Source organism: Colletes latitarsis, chromosome 2, assembly GCF_051014445.1.
Source record: "Colletes latitarsis isolate SP2378_abdomen chromosome 2, iyColLati1, whole genome shotgun sequence".
NCBI classification, from domain to species: domain Eukaryota; kingdom Metazoa; phylum Arthropoda; class Insecta; order Hymenoptera; family Colletidae; genus Colletes; species Colletes latitarsis.
In genome coordinates this window covers 24,489,986-24,502,873 of record NC_135135.1, presented here as the reverse complement: position 1 = coordinate 24,502,873, position 12,888 = coordinate 24,489,986, and the positions used below count along the sequence as shown (strand labels likewise).

The 12,888-nt window shown below is 43.8% G+C and overlaps 1 protein-coding gene across 5 annotated transcripts in view; it reads left to right on the top strand.

Annotated features, from left to right (window-relative positions):
* Fas2 (neural cell adhesion molecule fasciclin 2) overlaps nt 1-12,888 on the top strand; it is a 172,650-nt gene that overhangs the window by 148,393 nt on the left and 11,369 nt on the right. For 4 of the 5 annotated variants that reach the window (XR_013081779.1, XM_076783394.1, XM_076783395.1 and 1 more), the window contains 4 exons: nt 263-429; nt 1,020-1,285; nt 3,905-4,964; nt 5,288-5,740. Coding sequence is in view for 4 of the 5 variants with exons in the window: in XM_076783394.1 (XP_076639509.1) it covers nt 263-429; nt 1,020-1,285; nt 3,905-4,964; nt 5,288-5,740 (1,946 nt within the window). In the remaining variant the exon portion in view is untranslated. Of the gene's footprint in view, nt 1-262; nt 430-1,019; nt 1,286-3,904; nt 4,965-5,287; nt 5,741-6,876; nt 8,865-12,888 lie in introns of those variants that run through there. The other variant, XM_076783396.1, reaches the window with a different exon arrangement.

Genomic DNA, 12,888 nt, shown 5'->3' with positions numbered 1-12,888 from the left:
TAGTTGCACAATTCCCCCCGTACTCTGACCCAGCGACGGGCAAACTTCCTTAAAAGTGGGGCAAAAAAAGAAATTTTGCCATAATATCGATCTCTATATAAATTCTAGCAACTGTATTTGGCACGTGCAAGAAATGGAACGCTTGGAATTTAGTTTGTCCGTCGCTACCCTACCCGAACATTCGAAACTCATCGTCATAAATATTCGATGTACACCCACGAAAGTCGACGTTTGCCAAAATTTTTTAATTCGTCCCTTGTAGCAACCCGGGCCAGTTGGAGCCGTCTATGTACACCGAACTGCACCAGGACAACAGTCTGTCTCTGTTCTTCAAGCGACTGCAAGAAGAGCAAGCCGGGAAGTACATGTGCAAGGCCACTTACGCCAATTCGATTTCTCTGAACAAGACCGTGACGATCGATACCATAGGTGAGATAAAATTTACGTAACGATACATATTTATATTTTGAAACAAAGAATTTTCACCCTGAGCATCCGTTAAAATAGAATTCGTTAATGGACCCTTAATGGGTACCATTGGGTATCGTTTTGTTAGTTAAATTTTCCTCTATTTAATTTTAGTAGTTCTCAATATTACAATATCATAATTACAGTGTGTGAATGGAAATTGTGAATGGAAAGTGTGCCACTTAACCAGTTAACTGTGACGAGTATACTCGTCATGGAGAAGTGCCAGGATTTTTTGTCATGACGAATTTTATAAAATAAACCTATCTTTGTGATGCAATATTTTAACAACTTACTCTGTGCTTGACGACTATACTCATCATCTCAACTGGTTAGGGGTTGAATCTGTTCCCATACATTTTTGTATTTTCGTAACGCGAAGGTGGTTATCCGTCTTCGAAAGGGTTTTCTCATACAGCGAAACGTGGACGAAATTCTCTGCTGATATATCGTAAACACGAGAATCAGCCTGGTAACGAAATTAGCGGGATTCTCTGCGGAGAAGAGGGGAACGGGGGGCAGAAGTATGAAGAGTAATTACTGTTTCGCAGTTGCGATCACTTGGGACAACGCACCCACCAATCAATTCCCTATTCTGGGAGAGGACTTCCCCATTCAGTGCAAAGTGCGGGCGACACCTTCGCCCTCCGTCGACTGGCTGTACAACGGTGAATTAATTAAGACGAACGACCACTACATCATAGACACCTATGCCCTGAAGATCAAGAACGTTCAAGAATCCGACGACGGCATCTACACCTGTCGGGCTTCCGTGTTGACCACCGGTGAACTCAAGGAGCGACCTATCCGCGTCGAGGTTCGTATTTTATATTTAAAATTCTGTTTTTTTTTTAATTTGCTCCGCCAAGTTGGCAAAAGCAAAGGCACGAGTCGGGTCAGAATTTATTCCTATCAGTGCCTATTTTAAAGTCAAACCGTCGTGGGAAATTAATTAATACCACCCTTGGGCCGTTTCAGACATTAATTGGTACGAAACTGAAGGTACTCTTCTACGTTCCGTCCGAGGCTTTGAATATTTAACAGAATAGTGTTGGAAAGTAATATGTTATTCTCGCTGACGCGTGTCGCGTCGGGCGTACTCTGAATATTTTACGGACGAGCCACGTTTATCAGGCGTGTAATTTTATCACCGTATTACCCCGGCCATTATCACAATACTGGTCTTCTAATTATTCTCTACATTAAATTAAATTTAATCTTATAATTTAGATTAACACTTTACTGATCGGTAGAAGTTGAATCGCAGACGAGCTATACGAGCAGACCTTATACCCTAGGGACTTTCGTGGACCATACCAACCTGAAAATCGAATTTTTAAGGAAAATTAACACGGAATAGGTGGACAAATTTTTCGACAAAATTAAAAAACTTCAAATCGTTTTGGAAAAATTGTTTTCGGTTGCAGGGGTCAATTGCAATCATTTTTGGTCAATAGACATACCCCCGAAATCCTACGCACTTTTGAGAAAAAAATTCGAGTAGGTTTGAAATTTTTCGGCGAAAAAAAAACATTCCAAATCCCTCTGGAAAAATTATTTTCGACTATAGGGGGCACTTACAATCATTTTTTGTCAATAGACATACCCTCAAAATTCTAACCATTTTCGAGAAAAAAATTCGAGTAGGTGGACAAATTTTTCGACAAAATTAAAAAACTTCAAATCGTTTTGGAAAAATTGTTTTCGATTACAGGGGGCAATTACAATCATTTTTGGTCAATAGACATACCCCCGAAATCTTACGCACTTCTGAGAAAAAAATTTGAGTAGGTTTGAAATTTTTCGGCGAAAAAAAAACATTCCAAATCCCTCTGGAAAAATTATTTTCGACTACAGGGGGCAATTACAATCATTTTTGGTCAATAGACATACCCTCAAAATTCTAACCATTTTCGAGAAAATAATTCGAGTAGGTTTGAAATTTTTCGGCGAAAAAAAAACATTCCAAATCCCTCTGGAAAAATTATTTTCGACTACAGGGGGCAATTACAATCATTTTTGGTCAATAGACATACCCTCAAAATTCTAATCATTTTCGAGAAAAAAATTCGAGTAGGTTTGAAATTTTTCGGCGAAAAAAAAACATTCCAAATCCCTCTGGAAAAATTATTTTCGACTACAGGGGACAATTACAATCATTTTTGGTCAATAGACATACCCTCAAAATTGTAACCATTTTCGAGAAAAAAATTCGAGTAGGTTTGAAATTTTTCGGCGAAAAAAAAACATTCCAAATCCCTCTGGAAAAATTATTTTCGACTACAGGGGGCAATTACAATCATTTTTGGTCAATAGACATACCCTCAAAATTGTAACCATTTTCGAGAAAAAAATTCGAGTAGGTTTGAAATTTTTCGGCGAAAAAAAAACATTCCAAATCCCTCTGGAAAAATTATTTTCGACTACAGGGGGCAATTACAATCATTTTTGGTCAATAGACATACCCTCAAAATTCTAACCATTTTCGAGAAAAAAATTCGAGTAGGTTTGAAATTTTTCGGCGAAAATAGAACATTCCAAATCCCTCTGGAAAAATTATTTTCGACTACAGGGGGCAAGTACAATCATTTTTGGTCAATAGACATACCCTCAAAATTCTAACCATTTTCGAGAAAAAAATTCAAGTATGTGGACAGATTTTTCGACAAAATTAAAAAACTTCAAATCCTTTTGGAAAAATTATTTTCGACTACAAGGGGCAATTACAATCATTTTTGGTCAATAGACATACCCTCAAAATTCTAACCATTTTCGAGAAAAAAATTCGAGTAGGTGGACAAATTTTTCGACAAAATTAAAAAACTTGAAATCGTTCTGAAAAAATTGTTTTCGGTTGCGGAGGTTAATTACAATAATTTTTGGTCATTACACATACCCCCGAAATCCTACGCATTTTCGAGAAAAAAATTCCTTACAGAAAATCTAATTAGGTGTCTAAATTCGGCAAAAAAAAATTTCAAATCGTTTTGGAAAAATTATTTTCGGTTGCAGGGATCAATTACAATCTTTTTTGGTGAATAGGCATACCCTCGAAATCCCACGCACTATCGAAAAAAAAATTCCTTACCGAAAATATAATGTCTGACCAGGAATGATGATTCCCCTGAATTTGTACGTTTAAAACATAACTTCTGAACGGATCGGAGGATTTTAATGTTTAAAAATGCAAACTACGCGTGTTTTAGTGAACAATATTTAGAAATTCTGTGAATGTCCAAAAAGTTGTTCCTTAATAGGCTACCGATCGATAAAGTGTTAATCAGAGACAAAATAATCCAATCAGCCGTTTCGTCCGCGCGATTAGTGCAGATCCTCCGCAGGCTCAGCCGCAGATTTGTGTACCAATTATTCCCGGGTATTCCCGGGGCTCGAGTGACCACAGGCATCAGAACACGGTTTGCGTTTCATTTAACAGGTCCACGTGCGGCCGACCATCGAGGAGCACCCCGGCCCCGTAAACATAATCGAAGGGGAAGACGCGAGCGTACGGTGCATAGCCCGGGGCAAACCGCCGCCACAGTTCACCTGGGTGAAATCCCTGACGAAACAGAATCTGTCCAACACGGATCGCTTCGGGGTGGACGCTGACACGGGGGTACTGACGATCACGAACGTGAACAGGAACGACGCAGGGGAGTACGAGTGCAGAGCGACGAACGCGGCCGGCTACGCGGACACGAACATCCGCGTGAACGTGATAGTGAAGCCGAAGATCATGGAGTTTTTGAACTCGTCGGTGGTGCAGGACCACCAGGCGTACATCATCTGCAAAGCGTTCGGTCGTCCGCCGCCCCAGGTCACCTTCAGGAAGCACACGTCGGACAAGGAGTACGCCGAGGGCGTGCAGCTGGACGACGACAGGATAACGTTGACGAACGCCGCCGACGACATGAACGGCGAGACCGTGGGCACCCTGACGATACAGGAGGCCCTCAGGTCGGACGACGGCCTCTACGAGTGCATATCCAAGAACGCAGGTGGCGAGGCGCGCAGAAACGGCCACCTGACCGTCGAGTTCCCACCGTCGTTCGCCTCGATGCCCAACAAGACGTTCTTCTCCTGGGAGGAGAAGCCGACGAACATCAGCTGCATCGCCGAGAGCATACCGAACGCCACGATACACTGGACCATGCACGGCGACCAGAAGATCGACAACGACCCGATGATCAAGCAGCTGGGCAACGGACCGCTGTCCACGCTTACGATCGTGCCGCGCGAGAGACGATACTACACCACCTACAAGTGCATCGCCACCAACATTCACGGCAAGCGGGAGCGCAACATCGAGCTCAGGGAGGGCTTCAGACCCAAGGAGGTGGCGCAGGCGAAGATGGTCGAGATCACCGCCACGACGATCAGGTTCGATCTGACGCCGCCACCCACCGATCCCGAGCTCCCCGTAAGAACCATCGCCGTGCAGTACAAGCTAGACAGGCAGACCTGGACGGAGGCTAAGAACAAGACCTGGTCTGTTGGTGAGTACCCGGGATTCAACGATTTTTCGCGGCTACCCTGTATGTAGTAACGATCGCAGGAGCGCTTGCGAGAGAGTCAAGAGCGTAGCCCTCTGGTGGCGAGTAGGTGACGCCTTACTGTCCCTTCCAACTTGGGGGATCCACCTTAGGATTCTCGAATTTCTAAATTAGCCTCCACTCTATGACCAAGCCCGTAGACTTGAAATGTTCATTTTAAGAATCATTAGCATCTAAAATATTTGTTGTACCCCCGCAATCAGAGATATTTAAGTGGATCGTATCTTGTACAGTAATATAATAACCAACGAAATTTGCTTGTCAAGGTTCGCTGTACGTGTTGGAGGGCCTCGAGCCGAACACTCCGTACGAGTTCCGGTTCGCCGCGAGAAACGAGGTCGGCCAGGGCAACTGGGGAGCGTTGTACAGCGAGACAACACCCGGAAGGTCGTTCCCGAACGAGCCGAAAATAGTAACGTCGCCCGCCGAGTACGAACAGTCGATGTTCGGCCACCAATACGAGATCATGTGGGTGGTGCCAGCGGACAACGGCATGCCAATCGACATGTACCAGATCAAGTACTGTCAAATAAAACGCGTGTCCGGCGAGTGGGAGACGCAGGAGAACACGTGTCGAACGGTGGAGATCAGGACGCAGGAGAGGACGAGGCACTGGTTGAAAGACTTGAACTCCGACACGTTCTACAAAGTGGAACTGAAGGCCCACAACGCGATAGGTTTCAGTAAACCCGGCTCGGCGAAGTTTAAGACGGCAAGGGGTAAGTGTCCTTGGATTTCTATCACGCACGTGGCAAACGTGCACACGGTTCTTCATTTGCCGTTATTTTTCTCATCCGAACGACACATTTTCGTCGACGTTAGTGCCCTTTTTCAAGTCATGATACTCTTTCAAACATTTATTATATGTGCACGAGGCTATTGCACCGATTGATATTGTTTCTTTTCTTGTTTTTTTTTTTTTAATTTTTTTTTTTTTATTTGTATTATTTTTTACTCGACGAGTAAGACCGTTTGATTACTTCGCCTCTGTTTTTGTTCACTCAAGGAGGAGGGAAAAGGGTCATTGAGGTATTCGGTCGCGCGTTTCGCGTGGCGGCAGATCCCCCAATCCTGTCGTCGTTGATTCGTATTCCGGACAAGTTTGCTCAAGGTCGTTGACGATCCCTAACCCGTCGTGTTTGAGCGACAGAGCGACACGTCGTTAATCGGTAGCTTTACTAACTTTAGCAGAGATGCAAGATTATGGGAAGTTCAATGTTAGTTCCTCACGCACGACCCCCCACTTTTCTAGCCTAGAGTTATAATTAGAGATAGAGTACGTGTCTGCAACTTTGTGATTTCTGTCTTTCAAATACAGCGATAGCAGGGAAAGGGACTCAGCGATCTTGAGCTGGAGAATGTTCCACGCTCCCCGTCCAAACCGTCTTCATTTTTCACCCTAACCATGCTCCCTTCGACCCTTCGAAGCCGCCGAAACGATACTGACTTCCACGTCACTCGGTGAACGACATTAACGCAGCATCGAATTGTCGATGAATCCTCGGCACGGCCGAGGCTGGGTCTTTCAGGACCCACGCTTGCGACATTCTTGTCGAGTCACACCGAAGTTTCATAAAATATAAAAGTAATTGCACGACTAAATAAAATAATATTATTTGGTAGGGATTATACGTGAAATTTCAACCGGGTCGCAAGAGACCCAGCCTCAGCCGTCCGTGGTCGTCGTCCGCTGGTTAAGAGTCCTCAGTCCCCTTGACCCTTGTAGAGAAAAGCAATTTAGATGAACAGTCCGTTAGCCACTCGGTGGGCATCTTTAGGCATTAGATATTCTCCCCCTCAAAACATGTTCAAACCACAAAACGATCCTTTCTACAAGTCACTTTTTATCATTCAGAATCTACGGGCCTCAATGTGGACTACAATATAGATACTTCCGCTGGAGGTACTCCCAAGCTCGCCGTGACCGCCATTGCTACAGCAATAACGATTCTATTCCTAGCCATTTAAAAGCAAAAAAGCAAAAGAAAAGAAAAACGCAAAAAACAAAAAAAACGAACGAACAATTTATTTGTTATCGTCGGAGACCGGTCGCTGTTCACGCTCTAATCTTTCCGTTTAGTGTACACGTTTAGAAGTGGTATTATGCGAATCGTAATATTTACGGGGGCGTACGCCAGAGACGCACACAACCGGCCACGATGGACGAAACGAATCTTCGTGTGTGCACGGTTACGTGTTCCGTCGAGTTTTTCTCTCTCGATTTTTTTTTTTTTTTATCCCTCTTCGATAAATCGTACGCGATTGTAAAGGCGAGTAGATGGCGCTCGCTTCTAGACCGGTGCACAACACATTCCGAGAGGTGGTGAGAACGTTTCTTTTTTTAGAGATTTAAGTGGGTTCGTGTAACTAGTGAGAAAGAGAAGAGAGACGAGAACGCGTGAACGATGTTGTATTTATAAAAAATGGTACCTTGTTGAGAACTGCTCACCGTTAGCAAACGTACTGGTACGTTTTTTGTTTCTTCTTCTTTTTTTTTTTTTTTTTCTTCTTTACTTCCTTCGTTTTGTATTCACGACTTCCGGGTGGTTCTTTCGATGATTCGCGCGCGGCTGGCGACCAGCGTTCTTCGCAGCGGAAGACGACGATCGCAGCGAGCGTGACAAGGAACAACGAACGCCAGTATCGAACAATTTCTTTCTTTTTTTTTCTTTTTACATCGTCGATTCGTCGCGTTCGATCGCGTGGACGGATTTTCGGACCCGCCGTTGTCGCGAACGAGCCTCCATTTTGGTTCCCTTTTCGATCCACCGGTGCGCGCCTCGGCGACGAAACCGTTCTCTTTCCGTTTTGTATAATAATGTGCTTCCATTCGAGGAGTTCGTCGCCGTATGAATCATCGTCGTCGACAGACGGGAAGATCGCGTGGCCAGAGTTCCGGGTGAAATTTTGTTTCGCCACCGGGATAACTCGATACGCTGTTCGTGACGTTTATTCGAGCGAACGGTTCAATTTGCGTTCGTTTGTCGCGAAACGTTTCGAACGAAACGGATGACATTTTTATTTTCGTTTGACAACGAACGGTTTGCCTTTCGTTCGTTCGGAAATTTTTACGTGGATATGGATTTCGTCTCTGTCCGTGGGGTGCGTTTGGTCCGAACGAAACGACTGTGAAAATAATAATTCTGCATTCGAATAAATAATACGATTGGGAAATGAACGAAATCGTTACACCTTTCGATTCGTACAAAATTAGCGCAGTCGATTACTTAATTTTCTTATTTTTATTTCAAATAAAATATCGCGGTTTGAATCGTATTCCGAAACCTTTTGCACCCTTCTGAAGCATTGTTCTCGGCTATCGACGATGAGTTTCGCGACGAGTCCGCGCACTGCGGATCTATTTTAGCGTACAGTGAGAGGCTTCGCGGGCCTAATACTTACTGCCTTAAATTTGCCAAATGCGTAGTGTTAGAAACGAGGAGGGAAGTCGTCGACTCATCGACGATAAGGGTCGAACGCAAGAAACGAGGTCCACGGACTGATATCGTGCAACGATCGAGCCCCGGGGGAAGGGGGGGGATGCTGGAGTTATTTTCTGACTTCGCGCCACGTTGGCAAAGTACAAATATTTTTGGAGGGAAATTTTCACGCGATTCTCGCGGTCCGATTTTCGCGACGACGGGGAACAGCGCGTGTCCAGAGGAAATTATCTTAGACCGGTGAATAATTTTGTCGAACGTGTTCATCCATTGCCCTAAAGTGATAAGAAATCTTCTAAATTTTATTTGGTGAATTTTTTTCCAACCCTGAAAGAATCTATAAATTAATGTTCCTCGTTAAAGTGACTCTATTAAATAATAATAAAATTTAAAAGATGAAAGTTCCATGGTGTCAGACGATGGATGAACGTTTAAAAAAATTAGATGCTCGTCTGTCGAAAGAGATTTTCAAAAATCTACCCTGCTTGTCAGTTGGACGGACCCTTGTGGCGTTTTCCCAGTCGACAGCGTCGCGAGCACCCCGGATAAAATCCGTTTTCGTCCGAGCTGGATAACCCTGGAGCCCGCCGCGGAGGGGTTTGGGAACCATTTTCGTGGGTTTGCAGCGATTTTCGTTTTCTATCGGGCGCGAGTCGACGTTCGCGGACGCGTCGTTTAGAGCCAAAGAACCGCAGATACTTAAATCACGCTTCTCGCGTTCGGGGATAATTGTCCGCGACACGATTAGATCCGAGAGGTCGCCGAGGCCTCGGAGAAGAGCATATATGCATATCCGCACGAACGGGGGGAGCACGCCGATTTAACCATAAATAGATTACGCATCAATTAGTTTTTAGTCTTATCTTTTGTTTATTTGGGTTCATTTCAGCCGATTGCATACGATTTTTTCTCTCCTCTTGCGTATTTTTTGTGCGTTGTGTTATTTTTTTTCTCATTATACCTTTTTTTTTTTTTATTTTTTTTTTGTTTTTCTTCGTTCTCTGGGGTTTTGAAACTTTTACTACTGAGTCGTCGGTTAGTCCTGCTTGATTAGCTCTTGGACCATACGTGTTTAGTGCGCATGATGTGTGTTATGATTACGATTACTATTATTATTACCATTATTATTACTATTATTAATATTAATGTTACGATTATTTTTACCGTTACGGTTACGATTATTATATTATTACGGCGTACTGGCAGTGGATGGGCGAACGGTGTTTCGACAGACTCCAACGACGAGCAACTCGCTATCGAGATCCTTGGAATATTTTCAAAATATTCTATGTACCAAACAATTTTACCGTGTAAAGCTGAATTCGACGAGAATTTTCCCCAAAACACCAATCTCTATCTCGATCGTCACGGAATACAATATGGCGGCTTGTTCGTCGTTCGTTCCAAGTCCCGAATGCATACAGTTACTCTCACTCGTAATCGTATCGTATAATGGCGATTCGCTATAAATGAAAAGAAGCTTGTTTCTTGTAAATCGAACACGATGAAAAGTTTAAGAATTCATGTACGTATAAATTAGAAATAAAACTTGTCGATGGTCGTGGCACAGGCTATCGTTCGAATACAGAAGTGTCCGCTCCAAAGAAAAAACCACGTTTATTAATATCATTATATCCAGTTTCTAATTGAATATTTCTACCCTATTGATATTAAAAAAAAAGAAAAAACAGCGTAATAAAAATATTTATAAAGTTCCTGAAGAAACAAGTTCCCTTTCACGTACAGTGCACATCACCGAGTGTACGAGTACGAGATTCAGGAGTAAATCGTGTACATTCGATTAAAAAATTAGTGCTCGTCCCTGCGTACATGGCTGCTACCGTCTACTATAATTATTATTATTACTAGCGTCACTGATATTATATCTTGAATCGATTACTGATCACCTATTGTACATCGTATCGTCATTACCATTAGTATTATCGGTATCCGTCGCGAGTGTCGGTGATTTTCGTTGGGAGGACCGACGAACAAGGTGCTCCGTACGAGACCGGGGCGTCAAGGATTCGGAAACGTCGGACGATTCCGTCGCGTCGATGAAAAATAACCAAAAAAAAATGTCCACTCGATCGATCCGCGAAAAGTTGTAATTTCGTAACGAACGGCGCGACGGGGTCGTCGAACTTTTTCGTTCCGTGGCGTTTTCACTCACTTGCCTGGGTTCTTAGATGTTAGATTATTATCGCATGGCATGCGCTTGTATCGTTTCAATTATTTGTTTCTTCTCCTTCCCCGTCCCCCCACCCTTTCTCGCTCCCTTCTTTTCGCGTTCCAATTAGCGCCGTTCGACCAGCGTTTCCGTTGGACGAGACTTCTTCATTCCATCGAACGTACCTTTGTATACCCCGTAACCGAAAGGGATTACCGTGATCGGTTAAATGTGTATGGTTGTAAACGTATCCGAGTCCGAGTGTGTTTCTTAGGTGTACCGCGAACTGTAAGTTCAACGAGGCTGCGCGAGTGTTCGAGAAACGACCATCTTCGAGGCGTCGACAAATTTCGCGACGAATGTTCTGGAGTACAGAAATTTCTTTCTAGTTTAATGTCTCGCGTTCGAGGGATCGGTGTGAAGACGAAACAACCTAGGATTGCTTCGTTAGGGTTGTCGATCGTTTTCTTAAGAGTTGACCACGGTTTGTCCTAATTAAGAAACTCGATTGATCTTGAGAATCATGGGGATCTTGGGAAACGTCGCTTTATTGTGATAGCTGGATAATCAAAGGCTCCACAGCCATTTCCGTCGGATCAAAGTTGCTGGTGAAACGCAGCAAATATTAGGGTAAAAAGTACTCTCCGTTTTATAGTTTAAATAGAGACATCGTTAGGTGATGTTTAAAATGAAGTAACATGAAAGTAAAACGAGACCATGATACGAAAGAAGCACAAGTTACACCGAACCGGAAAACTTTTGTTCGACCCAGTTGCCGAGCAACGCGTTTCTATCGCAAAACTAATTTCGCGATTAAAATTCAATGTTAAATTTCGTCCTCGTTCCGCTATAGGATGTCGAGGAATTCCGGAAGGGAACCATGTCCATGAAACGAGCCGTTTTCTCGGGCAAAAGATGGCCAAAGTTTTGGTACGATTAGATTGCACGGAGGTTTCTTTTGGAGGTGGGTTTCTCTATTTTGTCTTTCTGACGCAAACCCGCAGCTGTTGGCGGCCCTGGCCGACACGGAGTAACGCGAAACAAAGTGGCGAAAGCACTCGGGGCTCCCAGAGGCAATTCAATTGGCCGGAACTTTGACAATCTTGGCGAGAAAACTATTTGTTCGAGGCGTACGGTTTCCTTTGAACGCTTTGCCCTATCGCTGTGATTTTTAACACCAGATTCGCGGATACTCGTTCACAGTTGCATTAAACTACAGTTTTTCATCGCGTCAATTAAATTCGACATAAATTGCCCACAAGTACAATATAATTGTCATCGAATTGACGCATTCAGCGTCACTCTGGCACTGTAGCGCCATTAAGAGGTCAGACTCGTAACGATGGTGATGTGTATTCGTAATCGTAAAAGTCGCGATATATTTGTTGCAACGGTGTACTCTATGAGAGTGACCTGTGAGAATGAACAGCTTTTAAGTGTCGCGTGTTGAACGCTCGTCCAGTCTCGCGTTTTAGATTCATGTAAACGAACCGGACAGTTATGTCTCATGTATACTGACACGGCCTAGTGGATAAAGACCCAAACGTAGTACGGCTTTGTCGTTCGACGATCGATAGACGTTTCGTTCGCGACGACCGAGAAATGCGTGTTACGTGTGTATTATAGAAATCAGTAAGCCAAGGAATCTCATAAATGTTGTTCAGAATCGAAAGTAGATAATAACGAAGAGCCTCCACTGTGCGATCGTCAAGTTCCGTGGTTCCGTGGGTGAACAGAAAAAAGTCCACGGACAACGTACGATAACTCTTGGCATTAGGATAACGCAACGTTTCGTTTGTAACGATTGAGAAATAAATATTTATTGGAAAATGGCTCGGGGAAACGTTTTCTATTCGTGTCTGTTCTCGACTCTGTAAATAATCGCGCGCTGTACACCGGGGAGGAACAGCGGCGGCCATCTTTGCTCGACCAAGTATTGGTCTTTGTCGAAAACTCATCGTGCACCCACGATCCCCCACCCGGAGACTTTTAAATTTATGAAAATCATCGTTTATTCAAATTTGCGGTGGGTTCGACTTGAAATTTTAAACACTTATTTCTCGGAATTTAAAAATTGCAAAAGAACGTCTGCTTTCCGGGGGTGTTGTGACAATTTACATTTATTTCTGCAGTCGAATCGCGAGTAACTTTGCTCCAAGAAGTCAACCCTTAGATTCTGCCTCGATGTCGTGCTTTCCGCCTCCCGTAAAGTGGGGTACGAGCTTCCGGTGAGCATCGTAGGGTGCACGGGAAGGGG